The sequence below is a fragment of the Nothoprocta perdicaria genome, unplaced genomic scaffold (assembly GCF_003342845.1).
Source record: "Nothoprocta perdicaria isolate Ctin4 unplaced genomic scaffold, notPer1 scaffold_205, whole genome shotgun sequence".
NCBI classification, from domain to species: Eukaryota; Metazoa; Chordata; class Aves; order Tinamiformes; family Tinamidae; genus Nothoprocta; species Nothoprocta perdicaria.
This window is the reverse complement of record NW_020455261.1, coordinates 331,209-358,183: the sequence shown is the minus strand read 5'-3', so window position 1 is coordinate 358,183 and position 26,975 is coordinate 331,209. Positions and strand designations below refer to the sequence as shown.

The 26,975-nt window shown below is 38.5% G+C and overlaps 1 protein-coding gene across 1 annotated transcript in view; it reads right to left on the bottom strand.

Moving 5' to 3' along the window:
* Positions 1 to 956: 956 nt before the first annotated feature.
* FANCC (FA complementation group C) overlaps positions 957 to 26,975 on the bottom strand; it is a 72,891-nt gene continuing 46,872 nt past the window's right edge. Inside the window, exons 8-16 of the mRNA XM_026038252.1 lie at positions 26,250 to 26,414; positions 23,956 to 24,112; positions 19,109 to 19,161; positions 16,267 to 16,366; positions 12,961 to 13,036; positions 12,233 to 12,305; positions 6,753 to 6,924; positions 3,598 to 3,795; positions 957 to 1,752 (exon numbers count right to left, since the gene is read on the bottom strand). Coding sequence (XP_025894037.1) covers positions 1,609 to 1,752; positions 3,598 to 3,795; positions 6,753 to 6,924; positions 12,233 to 12,305; positions 12,961 to 13,036; positions 16,267 to 16,366; positions 19,109 to 19,161; positions 23,956 to 24,112; positions 26,250 to 26,414 — 1,138 coding nt within the window. The 3' untranslated portion in view covers positions 957 to 1,608. The remainder of the gene's footprint in view (positions 1,753 to 3,597; positions 3,796 to 6,752; positions 6,925 to 12,232; positions 12,306 to 12,960; positions 13,037 to 16,266; positions 16,367 to 19,108; positions 19,162 to 23,955; positions 24,113 to 26,249; positions 26,415 to 26,975) is intronic.

The window sequence follows — 26,975 nt, the reverse complement described above, 5'->3', positions numbered from 1 at the left end:
AAACCCCAGTGCCAAAACATCGACACCCATGGGACCGAGGAAACCCCCTCAGGAAACGTCTGTGGCACCTCATCACCAATCCTTCCCAGAGTTAAAATTCTACAGTTTTAATATGGAAAGAAAAATCAACGAACACCACTGATGCTAACTGGATTAGGAAAGTAATAAAATAAACATTGTCATTCTCCCACTGAAAACAAATTTTTAGGTTATTTGTCATCCTAGGGACAGTACTGCACACACGTGTTCCCTCTGAACAAATGTCTTGTTTTTTGGAAAACAAAGCAACTTTTTGGTTTAAGAGTCATGCCTTTCCAGAGTACTTAGGGAGCAGGAAAGCAGACTGCTTGACTGGATCTGTACTTACGTGTGGCTACCAGCAAATGAAAGGCTGAAGAAACTCACTCCCTGATTTTTCATTCAGAAATCATTTTGATCCAAAAGGAACGACAACTTTCTTCATAAATGTAATAAATATTTACTACTTCTTCATATGCTGGAAGTAATTATTACAAACATACTAATAAATTGTCTGAGAGGACATATAACTCCTGTAATTTGGTGTTATATGACTCATCAGGAACAAAATCGTAATAAATTACTCAACAGCATTCCAGAAAATATCCTTCCATTACTTATACCAAGGGATACATTATTTTTCTTTTCTCCTGCTCAAAACCAAATGCTACACTCACAAAGTTGCGTTAACTTAAGATACATACCCCACATTTTATAGGCAAAAACAGTTGTCCAAGTAGGATCACTGTATTATTCCACGTAGAACATTACCATTCTGCATGCTTATTTTTTCTAGTTAAATTGGGAACAGATTCATAAAACTTTGAGATAGAAAGTTTGGCCTTCAAAACAGATATTTTTCTTAAGCTTCTATTTGCTTTGTCTAGGTGAAAAAGATTTCTTGAGGGATTAAACAACAGCATCAGACAGAGTGTACTGAAGATAAGAGAATTTGTTAGCAAATTCCTACTTGCAGCATCAGTCAGTGCAGACCAGCAGTTTGCTATGGCACGTCGCAGAGAAGGGCACTCTGCAAAAGCTGCAGTTCTGACAAACACCACTCCCAAATTTGAGAGGATTTTCACTCTGGAAACATTTTCAAAAAGAATTGAGGAGTGCAGGAAACGCTGCTGATTTCCTGAGAACACGGAGTTCATTCACTATGACTCACTAGTCCTCACTTGGGATCACTGTTAGTCTTGTAAAAGATGAATTATGCACCAAATATTTCAGAAATAGCTTAACCACCAAATTGTCCATAAAACCATGCTTTTTGGGGGAAAAGAAAAACTGATTCATAACCAGACAAACAACAAGGATAAACTGCTTCAAACGAAGCAGGTTTGTCGGAGAAGGGGAAAAAAATAGATTAAGGAAGAAGTTTTCAGTTGTCTTTAATATTTCATGTTGCATTCTAATAGTTTAACATTTCCAAACATGCAGTACTTCCAAGCAGGTGAGGACAGAGGCAAGGGTTATCCTGAACACAGGTGTTTTTTCACACTTTGGTAACAAGCAATGGAAGTGGGTTGCAGTCTGATTCATAAATTGTCATGGCTTGATAAACACTATCTAAAATCCATCCCAAATCTAGGCTCTCGACACCAGTTTTTGAAGCAGATTGTTCGCCAGCGCCGCAGCCCTGGGGTTTCCTTCTGCACCAGGTCTAACTCTGTGGGCCGTACGGAGGAGCAGGCCACGAACCTCCTGGCTCGCCTCCCTCGTCCCAGTCACCTGAAGGAAAACAGAGCACAGAGGAAGTATTTTAATCAAGTTCCTTATTTTAATTATTTTAATTTATTTAACTTATTTTAATTAAGTTCCTAAGTGCAAATTCTGAATGTACACTGAAGCACTGATTACTTTATATTGGTAATTATTTTATCTTGGTATTAGCAACCAAAACCACAGAAAGCCACAGACCTTCCTCTCACCACTGCGCACAAATTTGGAGCTGTGATATCTTAATAGTAGTTCAGAACAAAATTTTGCTTTCTACCCAAGCAGCCTCTTTTTAGGCTTCTTGAAAAAACTCAGGACTTTTGAGATCCTTAATATCTCAAATTTAGCTGAAGAAAAACAAAGTGGTTCATAAACTTTTAAAGGAACAACAGGCAGACAAGGTAACCATGTAGGAATCATCTCCTTAATCAGCTAAACTCATGGTAATGTCTTGCTGGGTTTAGGAGGTCATGAGAAAAAAGGTTCTGTGAAGTTTTCAGAGGTAAAAATATGTCTTGCACAAGAAAGACAGGGAAGCATAAATCCTAGGGAAAAACTAAGCAACTACTTTTACAGACCAGGTTCTTCTAGGTATTTTGCTGTGCTAACCAAAACCACTGCCATGCATCCCCGTTCCCCTGCCTTTCACATACTGCCTTCATGCCTTCAAACTGAGCTGGAGATCCCAGCTACTTATTAAAGCCTCCAGAGATGCAGTCAAAACAAAACCAACAGACATACCCCTGTCCTACACTAGCTCATGACCTGCATGTACGAAGAAATACTCACATAAACTTAAAATCCATATATGTTGCCTTGAACACGACAAACAAAAACTATGATTTCTAAATATTCCATTTTTATGCTTAGGAAGCATTGACCATTTCTGAACTTAAGTTTAAAATGCTTGAAATATCATCTTAGTTGTCTTTGCAGCAAAACGCTGTCTTTTTAGGCAGCCAGAAGGCATAACAACCAAAACAGTTTTTCAGTTTTCTATGTCATCAAAATAGATTCCTTATTAGTGTCATATACCCTATACAGAACGGAAAAATTGTAGATCTCTGCTACTGAAAGGAAAAATTTCGCTAAAACCATACCAGGGCCCTAAACTTGTTCTCACAGGATTCTTGGATTTCTTGAAAAATGCTATTACAACTGAAGAGTAAGAAATTTCTAATCTCATTCTCACATAGCACTACTCATTTTGAGAGATACAAAGACACAAAGTGAGATTTCACTGCTTGTAAAGGTCCTCCAAAAAACCCCAGCAAGGTATTGTAGCAAACACCCAACCTTTTATTTCTTTTCTTTTCAGTATTTTTTAACCCCCAAAGTAACATTCAGGTCCTGTTTTTTGGGTTTTTTTTCTCTCTGAAATATCACACTTGTGGCCTCCTAAGGCACCAAACATCTGCCTGTTCAGTGCTCATACTTACCAACTACGAGTTTACATAGTGGAAAAAGGACAGTTGTGCTGTTCTCAACCTCTGCAGATGATAGATAATAATGGGAAAGACTGGTAATTGGGGAAATTTGGCCAAAATTGATGCCAAGTGCAAATGAAATACTGGTTTTCCTTAGCTGCAAGCTGCTACTTAGAGTACTTCTGTAGCTCTGTAGTCAGGACATTAATCTTTTCAGTTGTATCCTGTGAAAGCAACACCAAGAAGGAAAGAAGGAAAATACTTCGACTGTGGCTGCAATTGAGATGTAGCAGGTTCGATATAGTTGCTTTCATTGCAACCATCTTTAACCTTTGTTAGGTGTTTTCTTTCTTAAGAGGTATGAACTTAAATCCAATACCCTTAAGAAAAATGTATTTTACTTAAACTGAAAAAAGAAAGGAACACTTACATGGGAAATATATTCCTGGGCAATCATATGTCCACCAGAAGAAAAAAGTAAAAAGCTGATAAGAAGATGTGTTGTAAGGTGCTGAGCACCACTCTGCTTTATGTCTGCTTTGTGCACAGCATCCTGCAGATCTTTGACAGAGAGGGCTGGACAACTGAAGAGCATCCTAAGTTGACTGTAGATTTCTCTAGCTTCTACCTGTAGGGGAAAATTAAAGGGATGGGGGGTCAGAGAAGAGTAAAGGTCATAGCTGTGGTATTTTTCCTTTGGATCTATTCACTAACAGGAAACTAAATCCTTGGCAAACATTACCCAAACATGAAAAGAGTCTGAATTTAAGCAGCAGGGAGAACAGGGAAGGAAGGGCAGTGCACATTTCTTTTATACTGATTCACACACATGTAAGTGAACAGAAGGAATTTTATAACTTTCTTTGGTCTTGCAAACTAAGCAGACGGGGCATCAAGCCAGGGTTTGACCTTTTTTAATAATAAAAGGAAATGGAGAAAATCCCTCAGCAGAACATAGATTTTTGCATTGTGGGAAAATGAACAGAGGCTCCTCAAGGGCTCACTTCAATATTGCTGCTACAAATCAATTAAATCCCCATGCAACCTGACCCCAGCTGATAAAATCTTCTTATAAAAATGCATTTTTTCCTTCTTCCTGTGTGGCTACTTATGTTTTGTCATGTTTTTACCTTCTGAGTTAGCCAATACAAGCTTATTTTTATTAGGAGTAGAAAATAGAAGATTTTTGGCACCTACACAATAGAAAGAGAACTATAAGGAGCTAGTGTAAAAAAAAATCTTAATTCTGCTCACCATATATTAAAAGTAAACTAAATGACTAGTAAAATTAAAAAAGAAGAAAAAAGAAAGAAGACACTAACTGCAGAGACAATTGAAAAATATATCACTGCAAACCAAATGAAAGGGACAATTTTTGTCATTTCTTTGCTTTTGTCTTCTCATTCCTTCACCATTATCATTTCCATACAAAGCAGCTTCCAAAATGCTGCTATTCTACCAGTGAATCATGTTCAGGATGACATATGGGGTAGCAAACGACACCAGAACCTAAAGCAAGATAACCGGAATTCCTCAGGTCCCCATACGATCCCATTCTTGGTTTGCCTCCATCCAGTCCACCACCAATGCAAGATTTTCAGCGGGACCTGCTCCACAAACTCATGTACCCTAAGAGACCTTCTCTCAGAGCCAACGTTACCTGACCAATCTCCAACCTTTTTCCTTCAATATTTCAGGATTTAAGTGTATGAAAGAGCTCCAAGAGACGACCAGAAGGGCGCAAGGCTGGGCACTTGCACAGAGCTGCACATCTGACAGAACTCAGCATAGAGCCAAAGTTGGCATTTTCTTCTTTAAATCATTTAGCTTTGGGCATTCCACTCCTGCTCATACCTGAGCTGCTTCCTCAAGAGACTGACAGAGGCTCAAAACCCTAAGCCATGAGCACCCACCTTCCCAGATGAAAATACGCCCCAAGTTCCCACCCCATCTTCCTGCCCATCTGCAGCTAAACTGGGGATCAGCAGGTCAGAAATGTCTTTGCTTAAGCAGTGGAAGGTGCACGAGGTGTTGAAGGAACAAGTCCTGTAGACAGGGCTCGTGGATGGCACAGTCTACGTGTCCATAATTTTCTCTGAAAGCCAACCTGCCAAAGGACATTTTCCTGATGTTTCACCAAGCAGGCGCAGTGCAGAGTACAGCAGAAGGCTAACGACAAGGCAGCAGCTTTGTATCAACTGTGGGATTTCCTTTCAAGTCTCCTGACCTGTAGAACACAAATCCTTTTCACTGTAACTAACTCTAAATAAAGGAAGCATACTGCACTAAAACACGAGACCTCCGGGATTAGATGAGTAATTGCGTGGGCTCTCAGTGGAAAAACTTCTCCCTCATATTTGTCTTGTATTACCACTGAGAATAACAAACCGATAAACAGCACAGGGGACACACAGGGAGATGACTAAATTTGGGACAATGTGATTTCATTTTGAAGTCCTGGAGACAGAACAATGCTCCATATATATGAGACTCTCAGCACCTACAGTCTTCATTTTCATTTGCTTTTGTTTAATCCCTTGGCCCTCCCTTCTTCCCTAAAATTTCCTTTTAAAGCTGCAGTTTCTTCACCCCTGTGTAGCTCCAGCCTAACCATTTCCTGTCAGGATTCCAGGCCCACGGATACAAACGCTCCTGTCCTAGAGGGACATGAGAACTTCAAGAGAAAAAAAAACAAAAAGGGATGGGAATGGGAGCTTGCATTTGCACCACCAATTTTATTTTCATTGCCGAGGAAAAAGAGGAAAGGAAGGAAAAGAACTACTGCAAACGCTGTAATATGTGTGGGATTGGGTGAAAAATGAAAGCACAATGTTTTAATAGGACAGTGTATTGAACTGCAATTTTAAAGCAAAAAGTATTAATTTTAAAATTAAGGAAAACTGCAGTCAGATTCTGAATCTGAGATTTGGAGAACAGGTTCCCCAGGCTAGTTCAAACCTGTTCAAACAGGTTTAAGCTAAAGATTTTCATGCCTATGTGTGTATACACAGACATAGGGCCCTTTTCATGCAACAGGGAGCACAGATAGAACATTGCTACATTCTGCTAGAAACTGAGCACATGGGAACCTAACCTGCTCGCTACAATCTTGTACATGCCAAAAACTCACTGAGGAGGCATAAGGGAAGTCAAACAAGGTGGGTATGACTGGGGTTCAGTGCTGCCTCTACTGCTGCTCTTACAGAATCCTCTGAGAAAGAAGTACTTTCAAGAGGAAACCTTAACACAGGGCTCCTGAAGTCTTCCACACAGATTTCAAAAATATAGTCCCACATCAGCTTAACTTCTGTTTAGAAGCAGCTGAGACCAAGAGGCACATATAATATCCTTGGCGGGGGGGAGAGGGAGGGGAAGGAAGGCTTTCTAAATGTCACCAGCAAGAAAATCCATGAAAAACATCCCTGGATCCCCTCACTGCAGCACAATTCCCACAAGACATGCAAAACCAACACCTTCTTCAGGGCACACCTCCTATTTTTTTGCATGCACAATTGGTTGTATAGCAGAGAGATATAATCACACTGTTGTATGCTTACTTCCGATTACTATTTCCAGGCTACCCACCATTGTTTGAGTCCTTTGCTGGTTTTCATTCTGAGGACTGTAGTAAAATGCCAGCAGCCACAGCAAAGCATCAGGTTCAGCTGGGGCCTTCAGCAATTGCTCTGCTGCAACATCCAGCCACTCTCCAAAGCGAGCAACCAAAAACCAGATTTGAAAAAGGTCAGCAAAAGATCTGGAAAACAAACAAACAAAAAAAAGGAGAGAACTGTAATTTCCTGTTATTAACAATTTGAAAAATTACTATAAGTTATTCAAAATGTCCCATTTAACTAAAAAGGTGCTGGCATTAAATATGATTGTTAAATTTTTCTTCAGTAGATACTGCCTTACCTGTTAAGCAGGTGTTCATGCACTGTATTTATTATTTGCAGTAAAGATTAAAGAAAACATACACGAATGCTATTAAAAAGTTGACTTTGTTCAACAAATGATTTCTAACACTGGCTTCAAATAAACAGCAGTGACAAAATATTTTCTACTAAAATATACATCTTAAGACTATTTTTATAGTATTTAGTTACTAATCTTCGGTAACTTTAATCTTTATTACTAATTTTAGAATTTATACTTTAAATTCAAAACTTCAAACCCTATCTATAAAATTAATTTAACATACTACTAGCTTACATTGCTTTACATTTATTTTTCTGTTTAAGAGCTTAGGTTTTTGGTAATATAGGAGGAAGTATCCTTAACTGAACTTTAAATATAAGTCTGTTAAGGATATTCATTTACTTTTAAAATTCTCAACCCCTTAAAAGAAAATTTTTAAGATATTCATAATGGCAGGTATTGCAGGAAGAAAAAGGAAGCACAGAAAGGCCAAAACTCCTTTAGAATGACAGAATGCCCAAGTTTGGAAGGGACCTCAGAGGTCATCTAGTCCAACCCCCTGCACACATAGGGTCACCTAGAGCACGTGGCACAGGGCTGCATCCAAGCGGGTTTTAAAGATCTCCAAAGAAGGAGACTCCACAACCTCTCTGGGCAGCCTGTTCCAGGGCTCTGTCACCCTCACTGTCAAGAAATGTTTCCTTAAGTTCCTGTGGAACTTTTGGTGCCTCAGCTTGTGGCCGTTTCCTCTAGTCCTATTGCTGTCCACCACTGAAAAGAGGTCGCCCCCTCCTCCTCACTGCCTCCCTTGAGGTATTTATAGACACTGATCAGGTCCCCCCTCAGCCTTCTCTTCTCCAGGCTGAACAGACCCAGCTCTCTCAGCCTTTGCTCATAGGGCAGATGTTCCAGGCCTCTGATCATCCTGGTAGCCCTGTGCTGGACTCTCTCCAGCAGCTCCACATCCCTCTTGTCCTGGGGAGCCCAGAACTGGACACAGTACTCCAGATGTGGCCTCACCAAGGCTGTGTATAGGGAGACAATCACTTCCCTCGACCTGCTGGAGACGCTCTTCTTAATGCACCCCAGGATCCCGTTGGCCTTCTTGGCCACCAGGGCACCCTGCTGCCTCATGGTCATCTTGTCGTCCACCATGACACCCAGGTCCCTCTCTGCGGGGCTGCTCTCCAGCAGGTCCACCCCTAATCTGTACTGGTGTCCAGGGTTATTCCTCCCCAAGTGCAGGACCCTGCACTTGCCCCTGTTGAACCTCATGAGGTTTCTCGCCGCCCAGTCCTCCAGTCTGTCCAGGTCCCTCTGGATGGCAGCACAGCCCTCAGGGCTATCAGCTACTCCTCCCAGTTTGGTATCGTCGGCAAACTTGCTGAGGGAGCACTCCAGCCCTTCATCCAGGTCGTTAATGAATAAGTTGAACAGGACCGGACCGAGAACTGATCCCTGGGGGACACCACTAAGTACAGGCCTCCAGCTGGACTCCGCACCATTGACAACCACTCTCTGCACCCTGCCATCGAGCCAATTCCTAATCCACCTCCCTGTCCACACATCTATCCCACACCTTCGGAGCTTGCCCACGAGGATGTTGTGAGGGATGGCGTCAAAAGCCTTGCTGAAGTCCAGATAGACCACATCTACTGCTCTGCCCTCATCTATCCAGCTAGTCACTCCTTCATAGAAGGCGATCAGGTTAGTCAAGCAGGATTTCCTCTTGGTGAATCCATGCTGGCTACTCCTGAGCACCTTCTTCTCCTCCATGTGTCTGGAGAGAGCAGCCAGGATGAGCTGCTCCATCACTTTCCCGGGGATGGAGGTGAGGCTCACCGGCCTGTAGTTACTCGGGTCCTCCTTCTTGCCCTTTTTGAAGACTGGAGTGATGTTGGCTTTCTTCCAGTCCTCCGGCACCTCCCCCATTCTCCAGGACCTTTGAAAGATGATGTCGAGCGGCTCAGCTAGGACATCTGCCAGTTCCCGCAACACTCTGGGGTGCATCCCATCAGGGCCCATGGATTTGTGGGTGTCGAGTTTCCTTAGGTGTTCTCTGACCCACTCTTCCTCTACCCAGGGCAAGCCTTCCTCTCTCTGGCTCTCTTCGTGTGTCCCTAGGGCCTGGGATTCTAGAGGGCTGCCCCTGACGCACACAGAAGCAAAGGCAGCATTCAGCAGCTCTGCTTTGTCCGTGTTTTTCGTGACCAGGGTACCCACCCCATTCACTAGTGGACCCACGTTCTCCCTGACCTTCCTTTTGTTGTTGATATATTTGAAAAAGTTGTTCTTGTTACTTTTAACATCCCTTGCCAGATTTAATTCCAAATGAGCCTTAACTTTCCTTGTAGCATTCCTGCATTCCCTGACAGCGTTCCTGTATTTATCCCAAGGGGGCTGTCCTTTCTTCCACATTCTATATATTGCTTTCTTCTGCTGGAGTTTTGCCAGGAGCTCTCTGCTCATCCACGCAGGTCTCCTGCCCCCTCTGCCTGACTTCTTACGCACAGGGATGCACTGGTTCTGGGCATGGAGGAAATGCCGCTTGAAAACTAACCAGCTCTCTTGGCCCCTCTTCCTTCTAGAGCCCTAGCACATGGGATCTTTCCCAGCAGGTCTCTGAAGAGGCTAAAGTTGGCCCTCCTGAAGTCCACGGTCGCAAGTCCACTGCCCTGCCTCCTCCTCGCTGGATCCTAAACTCCACCAACTTGTGATCACTGCAGTAAAGGCTACCCTTCACCTTATTTGCACTTAATTGAAATTAAGATCTAGAATCTTACCAGACCTGATTCCACTAAACACTTCAGAGAAATAGTGAGGCGATTCAAGGATTCAAGGACTCAAAAGCATTCCCCTCACCAAAGCAATCTACTTACCTGATCATAATTTAATGTCATGATGAATTAAGAGGACAGGAAAGCTCCTAACATCTACAGTCATCCAAGAAATTTAACTAAAAGCAAGCTATTAGAAACTGATAGCTTTACTAAAGGTTAGACAGACAGTATTTACAACTGAGAGTGTTGATAGCTCGAAGGATAAACCCCTATTGCTGCAGCTGAGGCCCTCAATGCCTTTAGGATGTTCTCAGCACCACAGGATGCTATTCTGGCCCCGAGAGCCACGGCCACCTCACGCACAACCCACTGCACCCTGACCCACTGCCCAGGTTCGAGTCACATCCCAATCCCCTCTGCCCCGTCATCCACCTCACTGCTCACCCCGTGGTCCCAGCTACGAATGTTGCCAAAAACAGGGATCCTCCAGCTTTCCTGGGATTTTTTTCCCCCCTTGTAAACCTACCACAGTTGATTTCTACTTTATCATCTATTTTAATGTACCATCTACTGCTTACTGACATGACTACCCATAATGATAGCCAACATGTGTATCAGCAATGCAGAGAGGGCACTCCACTGTAAGTGGGACAAAAAAAAAGAAAAGGAGATAATGATATGCTGTGCTGGAGTAATTTTTGGTCTTCTATTAATATTACTAAGTAAAAAGAATAGAATCTGCAATAAATCAATTGAAGTCAAATGAAATGCAGTTCCTTATCAAAGTTAGTTTTTAAAAACTTAAACCAGATTCATTTTCTTTGTAGTAGAGAGGAATTTGAGAGGAAATATAATTGCTGCAAGAATTGTAAAGGAAATAAGAGGATATTCTGGCAAGTACAGTAAAATTCAAAAGCACTCCCTATCAAGGCCAAAGTGTAGAGAAAGCAATGTAAGATAAGAAAGGACTAAACAACAAAAGCAGAACAGACATAATGGTATTATTGTAACATATTATGGTGGATTACATTTGTTGTGTTTGTTTGTTCCATGTTAAGAAGCCAGGACCAGGTACTGGTCACAATTAAGGGGGGAAGACATTGGGCAGACTTCAGAGTTGGACAGGCGAGACATTGCACCAAGGTGCCGCTCAAACACACGGTGAGACACATGCAGCTGACATGACAGGCAGGTCTCAGAGGGAACTGCAAATCCCTCAAGTTAACTGAAACCAAGTGTGCACACAGGGATGGTGTGTGGATCTATCTGACCTGGTCACTCTTTGGTTGCTGTATTTGTTGTATTTCACAGCACTAACCAACTCATGATCTCATCACACACTTGGTAAGAAAGAGTTAAAGGGTAGCAGGAGATGGAGACCTATCTTTTCTCATTCTTTTCATATAGTCCCACAACATCTATTGCCAAAAAGAATTCATGCAGATAAGACACCATGATTCATTATAGCAACTTTTTAAATAAAAAAGGTCAGAAGCATGGGGATAAAAGGTCAGAGGGACAGGGTGTCACCTCACAGTGCAATACAACAAAGCATGCCAAAGAGTTGTGTATTGAGGAACGAAGGATTTGGATGTTCAGATGTTTTCACCAACCTGCAGAAAGCCAGTCCCATCTCCTTTATAAGCAATCCTGCTCCCTACACGCTTTTCCCAGTACTAGCTGCTTTCCTGATGAGCAGGGTCCTCTTGTTAACTCAAAGCAATGGAGGAATGCCGGGCCAGACATCCGATGAGCATTCTTGAAGGCAACCTTTCCTTCTCAGCCCACAGTTTGGACTCGCTCCTTCTCCAAGATAGACCTCCCTGTGCACCCATTCATGGTGCTTCCTCAAGACTCTGCTGCTGCTCCTTAAAGGAGGAAGGGGTTCTTCATAAGTCTAAGTGTACACAGCAGATCTACATCCTGAAGACAAGAAACACACAAGGGCACTGCCAAGGACAGGTCCCCACAGGCTTTTTTGCATTGCACCCCTCCTCTGGGCACAACAATGATTTTGAGAAATTCAGGCTAAGCAGGATTAGAAATTATATCCAGGAAAGTTTCAGGAGAAAAATGGGAGAGCAGGCAAGGAAGCATTTATTTGATACAATTCAGCCGCTTGCTGAAATGAAAGCAACTGCAGCAGAAAACCGTTTTCTGAGAGGCTTGTTGGTCAGCTCTATGTGTGCTACAAAGTTCAGTTTTACAGGTAGTCTGAGTCCTAATCTTTAGAAGAAGGCAGAATTTAAAGAATAATAATAAAATTACACTTAAAGAATTGTGTCCAGTAAAGACTGCGAACTAGGTGATATTTCATGAAACAACAGATGCAAAGCATAAAAAAAAAAGAGAGAAAATATTGCTTACCTGATGCTTTCACCTTCTACCAACGTCTTGAGTATTTCCGAAATGTATTTCAAGTGCTGAGAGCAATGCATAGCTGGCAATTAAGGAGGAAGGGAGAATAAAAATCAAAAGGAAAACGAAGTGCAAAGATTTAGCCAGAATACAACTGAAACAACAAAATTAGCCACATTAAACTGCCACAAAATTCTGTAAAACATTATTCAATTTTCAAAAAGTATTTAAAATTTCATTTAAATATTTCCCACTTTTCAGACATAATTATGTTTGTCCGTGTCTTGTTAGAATAATTAATTGACAATGCCAAAAAAGAGCTACAGCTTAAAATCAGGTAGATGTACCCCTGTATGAATTCTACCTCAGTATTAGCACATAACCTGTAGGAAAAACCTCCTAGTCTCTCTTATCCTGAGCAGAAACTGCTGCTCATGCAGAACAGTACTACTTTAATAAGTAGTTTCTTGACCTAAAAGAATCATGTGTTACATTCTGAAAGTCCAGACAAATTCAAGTTTAGAGACAAACATTGTCTCTAACAATGGCAACAGGCAACACACTGACTCTTGAAATACACCTATTAGAATTTTCATAATTACATATTTAGTATCTTTAGAGACCGCAGTTAAAACATCCAATTTAAGGAACTGCCAATATTTAATGTTGTCTTAGGCCCTTTTAAGACATGCAGACAAAGCAGCTCAATGCCGTAAACTTTTAATGCAGAAACTCACCAGAAGGTCGTCCGATTAAAGCTACTACAAGAGGCTGGTGACAGTGAGAGAAGTAGGCTTTCAGTGGAAACTTATGCTAAAACAAAAGAATTGTCATTTTAAGAACTTCTGGAGCAGTTTTAAAGGACATTTCCATGGCTACCAAACTGAAATAACTGATATAACGTCTAACTAACAATACAATCTGAAGTAAAAAGGACACAAAATTGATTTTAACATTTTTCATAAAGACAGAAAGAGGAAATGCAAGAAAAGCTTGTTTAGAAGAGGTTAGTATTTATGAATTCAATATACGCATTTAAAAGGATTTGGAGTATGATTAGAACTAAATCCTACTATTCTTTTTTTCCTCTCTATTAACACAAAAAGAAAATCTTTGTTTTTCTTTATTCTAATATTCTGAAGTAGAGAGAGATACTAGTCTCTTTACTTCCACTTTATGACGTAGTAAATGGATTCATGGACCTATCCAGGTAAGAACCAGTAACATCACAAAAATCTGAGGTATGAAGCAGATTATTTTTATATGCTCAGAAATAGAAAACTAAAATTCTTAGTATTTGATTCTGCACAAGGTAGGTAGTGAACTCTGTTTAAATCACCATGCTAATAACCTTAGCACTCTTCTAGGTTCTTTCAAAACAGACTTGCTCTCAGAACAGACCTGGAAAACAGACCGTATAGAAAGGGATAAACTAATGAACGTAGCTAAAACTTCATGTAGTTTTAAAAAATAACTTTTCATTCAGATTCGGGAAATGTATGCATATCTTTTAAATAAATGAAATCACACATTCTCATTATTTTTCTTTTCTATAAATAATAGTTAATTGAAATTACATTATGCTAATACATATACTATCCTCAAACACTCGGTGTGTAATTGTTGTAATAAGACTCTAAAAGTCTATTTGCCATGTGGAATTAACCTAATTAAAAATAAGTAATTCCTATACTAAACTACACAGGTAGCCAATTAGCTAGCACCAAAAATTCCCAAGAAAAGCAGCGGTTAGTAGCCAAGACAATCCACAGAATGAATAATCCATGAAAATGGTATTTCAAGGTCAGTGAAAACTGGTTTTTAGCATATAGCATAGTTTAAACAAAGCAAAGATATTTGCTTCTTGCCATACTATAGCACAGTATTTTAGGTAGTTCATTCCTTATATAAACAATCACAACAAGCAAACAAGGTACTAAAAGATATAACAAGTTTGGGTTGGCTAGATATAACAACTGACATAACAATATGTTTATCACATAACAATAAACAGGAAATGTTTATGAAGTGAAATGAAGTGAAAAAGCAATTAAAATATTTCATCAGCTATTCAAAATAAGTATTCATTTCAAGGTGAAAACAGTTGATAAGACGAAATGATGAAGAGAAAACACTGTTAGAGGAAATCATATTTTCTATCAAGTAAGTTTATAAATTCTGAACTAATGTGACTCAAATATCTAAGTCGTTTTTCACTTACACCACAAATTTGAAAAAAATGACCCAGCTTGTGCAAAACACCGAGGATCATCCCAACAGTGGTCCCAATAAAACCTTCCCTAAATTTCTTTTTTGGTGACTATACAAATGGTCTTTTCCCATGAATAGATAGGTTTAAATCCCACAGTCTCTATCTTTCTTTTATAGCAAAACAGAGAGCAAGTCTACTCCTAAAATGCACCCCACTGTTTTTTTCCAAACTCCACTTTGTCTACATATCCTTATTCTCTCTGAATGGTCTCCAAAGTTATTATAAAAGCCAGTTATATTTGATAGTTGCCCCAGTGACACAGGGAATCCCTGTCCTCCTACCTTGTAAACATGCGCAGCTGCCAGACTGGACCTGGCTCTGTGAAACAATTTTTTGGACACATATGTTTGCCCAGCTTTTTTTCAATTAACTGTATTATAAATTCCTGAAGTCTCAGATGACCTGACCAGATCCCTCTTTGTCCTCTGTCATTAAGCATTTTTACCCTTCCTATGTAAAATGTTAATGGAGAAAATCATGTCCTGTTAAGTGTATCCAGACACCACAAAGATGTTTGCCTTTTGAATGCATGTAATACTGGTATGACAACACAAATCTGCTCAGTGATTTACACAAACTTCACGAAACAGTCTGTGCTTGCTCTCTTATATGGCAAGTTTTAGTTACATTATGATTGATTCATAAACACTGAAACAAGGCATTTAAAATCCTAATATTTAAAGTACTACCTTAATTAGAGTCACCAAAATCAAATTGTATATAGAAATTGAATACAGGAAGCCTACTTAACATCTAAAATAAAAAGAGGTGGGCAAGTGGTCCACGTCACAAGGTTGGCAGGTGAAGGATGTTCACCCTAAAGGGAATTCATTGCCTGCACATCAGGTTTCGCCCGGGTGTCCGCAGGGCACGGGATCTGCCCTGGTGCTCCCCAGCTATCCAGGGATACACTAAGCGCTGAGGCCACGAGACCAGGGCCAGCTCAGTACATCTGGCACCACACCTGCACCTCACACGAGGCAGCTGCAGTTTCGTCTTCAGCTCCTGCTGCCTGAGGCTGGGAGACAGATCCCATCACAGCACCATCGGACACACGTACAGCACGTGTTCCAGCACCAAGAGCCAAACCTTTCCAAACTCTCATCTTGCAAAAAGATGCAGAAATAAAAGGAACTGGAAACTTTTTCAAGGATGTCTGCCCAAGCTTTGCCATGCAGTTTAAAATCTAAATCTAACAGTGAGAAACTGATCTTCCTCTTGGTTAAAGCAATACACAACAAAAAAAGTAATTCTACTTAATTCAGTAAGAGTAAAGTCTCGTGGAGGAGAAGAGTTTCTGAGCTAGGAAATTTGAAGCTTTAGACCATGGAGATCTCCAAAAAGCCACTGCTGATGGTTTAAATTGGTTAAAAAGTAAAAGCAGTTTGCATTTGGGGTCTTTGACCTCATGGACACATGGACTGAAAAAATTACCATTTCATATTCTACCTGTGATTCTTTGGGAGAGAAACAAGGTGGGTTATACCCATCCGTTCATTTATCAAGCAATTCCTTGCTACTGCAGAAGAAAAACTGATTTAACAAACTAGTAAATCCCAATTTTTATCAGAGGATTACTCCCAGGTAACGTCAGGTAAATTGCTTTTATATACTGGTCTTGTACTGCACTTTTATTTTCAGGTTAAAATGTCTGAACCAAGCTATTAATCAGCTCATTACACTCAATCATCATTCTTAACATTTTTTTTCTTAAGAATTACATATTTTCATTAAAAAAAAAAAAAAGGCATTAAAATAGATCTCAACCAACCTGCTTGTTTTTATTCTGGTGAGCCTGAACAAAGAGCTGTGTAAACACCTGTAGTATGGTCATAACTTCTGGAGCTCCATCGGTTTCCAGTAGTATACTCCTAAGCATTGAAAAGTTAAATTATGTCAGGTCAGATTATTCACGTGCCAATTCCAACACTGTTAACTGAAAAAAGGGGGGAAAATACATTATTTCTATGCTGTAGCCTCAAGATGCATCTGAACTCATCAGGCTATTATGCCAGCATGAAAACTTCTAGAACTACTAAGTTCAGAGGCATGTTTTTTTAAAGAAAACATCTGTTAACTAAACATCTGTAAACTATACAAATACACTATATGTATCACATATACACAATATATACAGAGACAAGGATTTCCCCTAACAACAAGGTGAAACAAAGAGACAAAACCAAATAAAACTCAGACTACCACACCTTAGTTTTCAGGATCTGTTTAGTGTTACTGGGTTCAACAAAACTATTCACAAGTCTACAGTAAGCTGTGCTTTAATGTTTTGTTAGCCTGTGTCCTACAGGCCATTTCAAGATAGAGAAAAAGTATAATCTCCTGGGATATGGTACATGCAGCAAAATAAACTTATTTTGACTATTCCTGTTAAGTGTTGCACTCCTACTGAGGCAATGGAAAGTAGAAAAAGCAGTTACATCTTAAACAACAATAAAGAAGACAATTGAATGCAAGTATTAAATAACATGCCAGAGTTGGTCAGAAACACAAACAGAAATGAATATATACCGGAGGTGTACCCTAGATCAGTAGGGCTACAGGTGTAATTAGGGACAAATGCATTTACAAGAGCTTTTATTGATGAAATCATAAAAATCCATTCTGGAAATTTTATGTCCGGAGGTGAAGTCTCAACTGGCCTTCCACTGCGCATAATGGTTTGCTGAGCAAACAAAGTTGACCAGGGCAGCCGAGAGTAATTTTCCTTATCATCTTAGAAAGAAAGGGGAAAACAGTTCAGAGTATCCTGCCACTAAGAGAGCACAACATTAGTTATTAGGGACTTACTTATCTCTTCCCCTACTGATTTGGAAGCAGGGAACAAATAACACATTCCTGTAAAAACTGGAGGAAAATCTAACTTCTAATAAAAATGCAGAAGCGTTAGTAGGAATCCAAAGACTCTAGAATTCTATATAACCACACATAATAACAAAACAAGCTTCTGGGGCGGGGGGGAAGTGGATCTTAACTGAGGTAAAACGGACCAACACAATCAAGTTCAACAAGCAAAACACAAAGAGCAGGAAAAATAATTCCTGAGAGACACATGATGTAGGCTTCTGACAAAGTACTGGCCTCCAAAACCAAAATCTGAAGTTTTGAGCCAAGTGTAAAAAGCAATAAAGTAGAAGTTCTATTTCTGTCTCAGCTCTCTAAAACCTCCCACAGGACTAAGTACATAATAGTGAGCTAATTTCTGGGCAGCACTTTAAAAAAGTTGGAAGTATGTCAAAGCAGCACAACAAAAATGAACACAAAGCTACAGAAACAACTAATCTGCAAAAGGAGGTGAACACGTACAGCTTCATTTAATGATGACTGTATCAGAAGCATAGTAATTTCAAAACAAATTAAGTAAAGGAATCAGCTGATGCAATGCATGAGCATACTAAACAGACACAATGGAAAGCAAGCAGGAGAGCAGGCTGGGACTCCAGCTGAACAACAGGAAAACAGGCTCAATTTCTAAAATCATCTGGAACATGAAAAATGATAAGGCAAAGTATAATGTGGAAATACTGATAAACCTTTTTTTTTTCCACAATATGTTCACTAAACAGCCTCCACCTTCAAACATTTGTACAGGTCTGCTAAGCAGTCCTATCAGCCTGTATCGTACCAGCCCCCATTTTTCCTTGGGAAAGTGACTGGTGTCAGCTTCAACTGCTCAGCATATGCTAACCCTGCTCAGAAAATGGGCGGCAGCAGCAGGAAGGGCTGCTGCAGCAAAATGGTTCCCTCTCGACACAGAGGTCCTCAGCTTCTGCAGCTGCAGTCAGTACCTGCGCAAACCTGAACACGCAGGCGCAGACACATAAACACATACAGACACATAAACACCCCCAAACATATGCTCCCAGAAGCTGCTTCTTTTTCTTAAAAGCAACAGCTTTGTTGAAAATGGACTATCAGTTCTTGCTAGCAAGGAGTGCATTATTTTTTTAACTAGAAATGCACTACTCGCTAGGATAGGGGTAGATAACTTCAAAGCAATGGTAAAATAATAAGAAACTTCATTGAAGAGAAAAAAAGCCACCAAAAACTGAGTACAAAGGGCTGGAAGCCCCCATGTGGTGAACAACATATATTACTTGGAAATATTCCAAAATGCATTTAAAACCAGATACAGACAGATCAACAATTTAATGCCATTAAGAGTATAGCTATATCAATCTCAAAATTGTTTAACACAATTTAAACAAGCCATACTAATAATTACAAATATTTTGGCTCAGCTCTAAGATCTTTAGGCTGCCATGAGTGAAGTCATTAGCTGAGTACTTACTGTTCTTACGTGAGTTCAGATAACACCCTACTAAAGTACAAAATAAATTCGTATTTTCACTTCACAGACTAAAATACAATGTAGACAACTCTATCAATAAGTGTTACAGTGTAACTTTCATATAAGTTTTATTTCAAGATCAAGGTTGGCTATTATTTGTCATACGTGCCACAGAAGAGTACATAGAGACAAGCAGCTAAAGAATAAGACATTCAGAAATTATAATTCTGCATATTCAAAAATAAAACCTTTCTGCTTAGACTGGTCATTTAAAATGCTTCCTTCATACAGTTTCAAAACTTACTTGAAAATTTCATCAATGATTATGAAAATGGCAGGATGTATCGCTGCTTGTGGCTGTTAACAGGGAAATGAAAGGAAACAGGGCATTAATTAATAAGAAGCAAGTCATCCACTCTCACGGTATAATTTAAAACTTAACCCACCGATGCCATTATGGTGCAGCTACTAAACGACACATTTCATATCCATCATTATTAAACACTGAGTTTCTCTCTCAACTGAATTCTTAAAGACTATATGACAATCAGAAAGGAGACCTACAGCAATAACAAGCACACTGAACAGACGATAAAAACAAACACCTGGAATCCCAAGCTGCTTATGACCACAATTCATGAAAACGCCAAAGACGGCAGAGAGATGAACAGCTGCATGCAACTGCTGGAGAGGAGAGATGGGCAACAACTCTGCTAAAAGTTTTCTTCCTGTTTTTACACACTCTCCCTTTGAATGTGCTTTGCGATTCTTGCTAAAAAAAAGACAAAATTCATCACCAGAAATTAAATCACATACATTTTGAATGAAGCTATTTTTCCACAGCATTACGTTGTTTCAAAATTTCAGAGTTCGTAACACAACCCAAGTATCTCGTAGGTCAAAATTTGTTTCTTTTTAAAATAGCAAGGCTTTTTATCTTCATCATTCTAGATTCAAAAGGCTGCTTTAAGAAAGTCACATTAAACACGCATTAGTAGGCATACTTTCTAAAGCTCCTATTAATTAATTAAAGATTTCAGAAACTTTTATAGGATAAAATAACGATTTATATATTCCCCTTCATATACTTGGCTTAGTTAAATTAATAATCAAACCCTATCTTGCCTTGTCGTTTCTGAAATTTGCCCCTGAAAATTTGGTAATAACATAACTCTTGAACAAACTGAAGTAAAACATGTCTAATAAAAAGCACTTCAGGGTGCATGCAAGGAACACTGGGTTTATACATGGTGTTTACTGTAACAGTACTCAGTGTCTGAAGGGCAATTCCGAAGAAAACTTCTTTGCATCTCTTTTCGGCTAAAAAGCCCATAATTTTTTTGAATTGCACACAGGCTAAATGGCTTGTGTGATGAACCCTGAAATCAGAAAACCTTTAATATAAACTGAAAAGTTCTGAAAAGGCCATCTCCTTGCTTCTCACAGTTGTCTTTACCCTACTGGAAATACCAGGTGACACCTCATTCTCATCTTTAACCTTACTGTGATTCTGTGATTCTGTTTCCGTGACAGGGCTGCAGTACAGTTGTCTTATTGAGCGAATGCCACCTAGTGTTCAAAAGCCTTTACAGAAAGAAGTTCAAGAAGTGTGAAAATGTGAAAACCTGCGTGAAACTCAACGCAAGGATGAAGTCTCCAAACCCCTACTGCTTCAGGGAGAAAAGAAACGGGGGAATGAGAGGTGAAAAAAAAATGTAAATGAAAACAGTCTAGAGTGAAAAGTCATGTTTCAGTTCTGTGGGCTCAGTGGTTGAATTCGCCCTTTTTTTTTCTGTCTTTTCAAATTCTCTGTGTGCTTCTGCAAGAGTTCTTTCATAACGACATACAAATTTACTGTGGCCTAAGTCTTTTTGACCATGTTACTAGGAAAAGTCTAGGAGTACATTGCCATAAATCTCAAGATAAAACTAATCTTATTTTGAATAAAGCCAAAATAAATGTGCTCTGAGCAACAATGAAAAAGCTTTTCACTCTTTTTACAAACAACAGCAAACTACAGCACTCATTTTGACAGCCCACACTAATAGCTCTTTGGATATAGTTTGAGGTCAATATATATTAATTTCAGCACTATTAATAAGCAGCAAGAAAAATCAACAATTATCTAATTTCACAATTTTTGATGAGTATATTATATTCATTTTTGAATGAATAAAATAAATGAATGAATAAATGAATAAAAATCTCATAAAAAAGTTCAGATAATATAACGTCCTCTAAATTGAGAATTTTTTCTATCCCTTTTAAATGGGATAGGATTATATGCATTATTAATATATTGCTCCTTTCTTCATCAAGTGCCATATGTTATTTTCGCATTATTTTGAAAGCATGAATATCTTTCCACAGAATTCTTGTATTTAAAGCCCTCCTGTCTGCATCAAAATTATTATTAAATTGCACTGTTTCAAACATTTTACTGTAATGACACAGTTTAAGACAGACAACAGTAAGGAAATCAATTGTGACTTCGCTAGACTATAATGGTAGCAAGAACAAGAAGGTGCTCATTTTGCTCTTTCTTTCCACCATCTTCTGGCACAACAGCAAGTGAAAGACGAGCCTGGATGTGGCTACCTTGGGTCCCTGGCAATGAGGAAACGCACAAGATCCCACAAAGGGAGCCTGTCTCCAGCTTCATAACCTATATGGAAATAGGAAAGAGTCGCCCTATCACTTACTGAAACTCTTGTTTTGACTGTGGTGCTGAAGTGAAAACAACAGCAAAGGAGGTCACAGAGCGAGAACTCTGTAGAGCGTAACACACTTTTGATTCTGGGTCAGACTTATGACAGTCAACAGCACGGAAAAACAAAAGAAAAGCAATAACAGAACAGAGAAAGAGATCAGATTTTAAGCACTTTCAACCTGAAGTAGATTAGGGCTTTCTTACAACATAACTTGGAAAGAAGGAAAATTATTTTGAAAAAATAACTAAAAGCTGAGCACTACTGACACTAATTTGTTCATGATAGTTTATGTAAGCGCTTTAAAAATATGTTCACATAAATGTAGCCAAGATAAGACACCTAGTTTGTGTATTTATTTTCATTTTAGCAATTGACTCCCAAATGGAAATTTTAAACCTACTTTGCAATGAGAGATACCTTCACACACCAAATTGTTAAATAAAAGAGCACTTGCAAAGGCCACTTTATTATGAGCAACATGTAAGGCACTTAGTTTTTGTATTTCTTACTTGTCAGTAATTATAGAATTTCCACTATTATACCCAGTTCCCTTCAACAGACAAAAAAATGTTTAACAGCATACCATATAAAACACAAGTTAGTGGACCATCACACTCTAATTACTTTCAGAATTTCAGTGTAATAACACTGCATATCAAGCTTCTTTCATAATAAAAATACAGTAGTTTTCTACTCGCTAGGTACTCTAGATCTTTATGAGGTTTATCTACATTTGGTTGTTCTATCAAGATAACTTGATTTGACAAATTGTTCAATGCAATTACAAAACAGCTTATTCAAGTTTTGTTATTGTCATTGAATTCAATCACTAATTTATTTCCGCCATATTTGTACTCCACTGCTGTCACTGCAAACTGCAAAAAGGCTCTATCAATCTACTTCTGTCTTATGATTACAAGATAAAAATACGACAATCTTACTGTTGAAAAAATACATTTCCATATCCCTAAATATAAAGGGTATGAATAGAGTATTCAAATAACTCCTAAATATATATTCAGATATTTTCTAATCAGGCTGAATTAACCATATGGTTGAATTTAAAATGCTCACTGATCTCACTATCACATAAATACAAGTACAATACAACTTACAGGGATATCATTAGACACTTTTAATATGTATTGTGGAATCCCATCTCTTCCCTCTTTACTGCCTCTCTGGAGCTTCTCTCCCTGTCTTTTTCAGTTGCCGTGTCTCACTTACGCTCGCTCTCAATACTCTACTCACTTACTCTCGCTCTCAATACTTTATTCCTAATCAACAAGTAATATCCACCTTCAAGCTATTCTCATCCACAGCCCCTCATTTATACCACTTCTTGTCCACAGGATGTCCTCTCTAAACCACCATTCAAAGCTGCCGCACGGGTCTTTCCTTGCAAATACTTTCCTTTGAAGCTCTATTTCTCTGGAGCAGAGGCAAAAAGCACAGCTTAAGTGTGCTAGCACAGTAACTTAGCACCCTTTTCAGGGAGCCAGGTGTGGAAACTATTCATATATGAAAATAAATAACATTAAAGCAGTAATTATGATAAAGATTTGACTCCTCTATGTAAAACCTAGATTTTTTTATTTCCTATCTATGTATGGTACTCTGTACTCTATTCAACTCTTATATTGTGTTTAGTAAAGAAAAATCATATATACAGACATTTGGAATATTCAGATCCCAACTAAGACGTTAAGTATATGAAAAACTTAAGAGTTTTCAAAACACTGTAAAAGACTCTTGAAATATAAATTTGCAGATTTAATTAAAAAGGATAAAATTCTAAATATATATCATTTCTTTTCATTTTTAAAATACACACTACAAAATTTCATAGGGTAAATATGATAGCTCATTTTTGAGTGAGCTCTGCTTTATGAAATATAGAGTGTAAGCACACATTGCACATCATTGCATTTAAATTTATATTTCATTTTACAAACTAATATAAGTTTGGAGATGCTGTCATTAAAAGGTAATTATGTTTAAAAAAGATGCATTCATGCATTATATATCACAGCATGTGAAATCAAATTTCAATTACAGCTTAGCAAATATTTTACATTATGAATTTTGTTCGTGTTTGCACACAAAACCTAGCAACAAATATTCCACAAAAAAAAAAAAAATCTACCAAGCATTCCAATTGTTTACACTGCTAAACCCCAAATGGCACAAAGATATGAGTAGAAAGGCACCCCCATCAATCAGATTGGTCTTCCTTAGCCTACGGGTCTAATCTTTCTTCTCATCAATTCAGCATAAAAACTGAAAATTTAAATTACACTTATAAGAGTTAAGAATTGTCTTTGTATTAGCAAGCTATATGCCACTCAATAGCCCTTCTCACTCAAAGATGTTGCCATTTATTTGAGAACTCTCTGTCTTGACAGAACATATAGAACCAAACACACACTGCTCTACATACCAATAATGAATCTTTTATGACACAAGCTACTTCCTCCAGTGAAGTCATCTGAGTGGAAACGAGTTGGTCTAAAAGATCAAAAGTAGCTTTTTCCAGGCTTGGTAAGTGACGAAGCCATAGACTGAAGACAGCAGTTTCCGTGAGGGAGATCTTCTTTCTGGTTTAGGAGAAAAACAGTACTTTCACTAACAAATTGGGAGACAAACAAAGAAAACACATTTGGGGAAAAAAAAAAGGAATGGAGATCAGCTTCCAATAAAAGAGACAAACCTGTTTACAGTGCTTTGCTCTGTAGGACTGTACAGGCAGGACTGTAATGCTTTCCAAAGATGACCAAAGCTTTATGAAATAATGTCAAAGATTAACAGGGCATGACCATCAACTACAAATGAACTTCAATAAATGTCTTTTATAAAATCAAAAATTTGTCTTTGCCAGGTTCCAGCAAGTGGAAACAGATCAAGTCTGGAGTTCCTTAATTCCCTAGAGAACATTCTACCTCATACTCCCTTCTTTGAAACTCAGTCTGTTTCCTGCATACCTGCTACTAGAAAATGTCAGCAGCTGGCAGGCAAGCCGAAAGGTTCTACATAATTTTACTGCAAGATATAATGCGAAGTGTTACCTGGTCTTTGCAAAGAAATAAGAAAACAAACAAATTAGATCAGTTCTTGAGTCTACCAATGTTGATCAGAGTCTTTTGAAAGAGATGTGTTTAAGATAATTATCTCTTTTTACCTGAAACTTTCAGCTATAACTCAGCTGAATTATAGAATTCTATCATTAGAATGATCTCAAATGCTGTACAATTAGTATATAAAAAGCAATTATTAAAAATATCCATATTAAATTAAAATTATATAAACTTTTAGTTTTTCTAATAAGTCCTTCTCACTTATATTTTTTAATGATAACATGACAGATATTATACCAGAAATAATAGAAATCTAAGAATAAGGAGATATTTCAAATCTTAAACTGACATGGCAAACAAATTACACTCCTTAAATTTCTATCAGTGTACGCGTAAACGTCCCTAGTTGGACATCCTCAGGTTCTGTGAAGCACTGTAGGTCACATGTTTCTTCCTAGCATTTAGTGACCGTAATTCATAGGGTGGACTTCACCAAAAAGAAATGTGTTTAGAACACAGTGAGAGTGCTAGGGAAAACATAGCTTAATTAATCACATTTGCAGGTGGGGCATGTGTCAGGGAGAAACACATGATAAAAATTCTTGAGATTACTTGAGCTTCAGGGAAAGACCAAGAGTATATCATGCAAAAGATGGCTACATCCATCCTCAGAGAAAAGAGTGACTTTTGTCAGAAACCTTAATGAGTCATTCAGACAACAACAGAATTATTTTTGCTCACTGAGGTGAACAAGTAGTTCATCAAATAAACTGAGGGCAGTTTATTTCAGTTAGAACTTTTCATGACCTTGTAAGTCTCACTGACATGAGAACATACCAACCATGCTTAGCTGGGTACCTGCTCTCCTTCGTGAACAGCTTCATCAGAAGCCACAGAAGACAGATGAGTGAAAGAGTTTTTCACTCTCTTTTGGAAGCACGTTTTCACTAAAGATCTTCAGATTCTTATTTTTCCATTAATTTTCCTCAGCTTTGGAGAAATATCTAGAGGCAGTTATACATAACACATTAGCAATTGCTCTTTTCATAGAGTTAACATCTTTTTGATGGACCTTTCAAGGAAACAATGATGTATATAAGAAGTTTTATCTGAATGTCTCTAATGAGATAAGTTGCTTTTGAGTATAAAGCAAGCAGTTAAAACTTTGATTAGAAAGAAGTGGGTACACTAGGATGAAGTGTTCCCCAAGTGTTCCTATAGTATCAAAAAAGCCGTTTAAGAACACATAAAACTACAATTTGGTAATAATACAGTTTTTATTTGAATTTTTATTTTATAAACTTTCTGTTCATCCAATTTTATGTAAGGGAAAGATTACTTCAATGAAAAGAGATAATATCTTTCATACAATCTCCTTTAAAAAGTGCAGAACTACATTTCCATTTTAGAGAAAAGGTGGGAAGGAGTTCAGTAAACATCTAAAGCTGTTATGGCATAATTTGATCAGCAAATAAAAATTGTGTTTTGCCTTACAGCTCTAGATCTGCTATTCAAGTGGAAATATGTTATTAAATGTTATTATAAAAAAAAAAGTGTATGCTGAATGCACTGAACATCTAAGTCCATGTAAAATTTATTTTCAGTAGTTTAATAATCTTCTCAAGAAGAGCAGGAAGAATATAGATAAAATGCTACTTACTTTAGAAAGGCTTCATTCACAGCTTCTAGAAACTCTGAACTGAGAACTTCCTGTGACGCACTTCCATGGCAAAGAAGCAGAGTTTCCAGCAATGGAGTAAGATCAGGCAAAGTAATCAGAGGGACACATAAAAGGGAGATCTCACTCAGACGACTGTCTGATACTCTGAGGAGAAAATAAAATTTAAAAAATAGTTTCTATTTTAGAAAAATCAAAAAATTAACTTCTAAAGTTATCAAGCAAAAAAAGATCAATTACAGAAGATTAAGTGTAAGAAATATCCATCGAGCTGTATAAAGACTATTTATGGGAATGAATATTGTGTTACTACACATTGTCTAGAGAATCTTGAAAGGAAGCCAAATAAAATTTTTCTATTTCAGTGCTCAAGGCAAATTGTATGATGAACTTCCACCAAATTCTTAAATACAGACAGGTGTTTTCTAATTACAGCCTTTCTAACAGGGAATGCGTCACCCTTTCCAAGAAAGCATAATGCAAGAATAAGGAATATTTCAGAATATTTAAGGTTGGAAGGGACCTCTACAGATCATCTAGTCCAACCTTCCTGCTCAAGCAGGCACACCTAGAGCATGTGGCACAGGGTGGCATCCAGGCGGGTTTTGAAGACCTCCAGAGAAGGAGACTCCACAACCTCCCTGGGCAGCCTGTTCCACTGCTCTGTCACCCTMACAGTAAAGAAGTTGCTCCTCACCTGGAGACGGA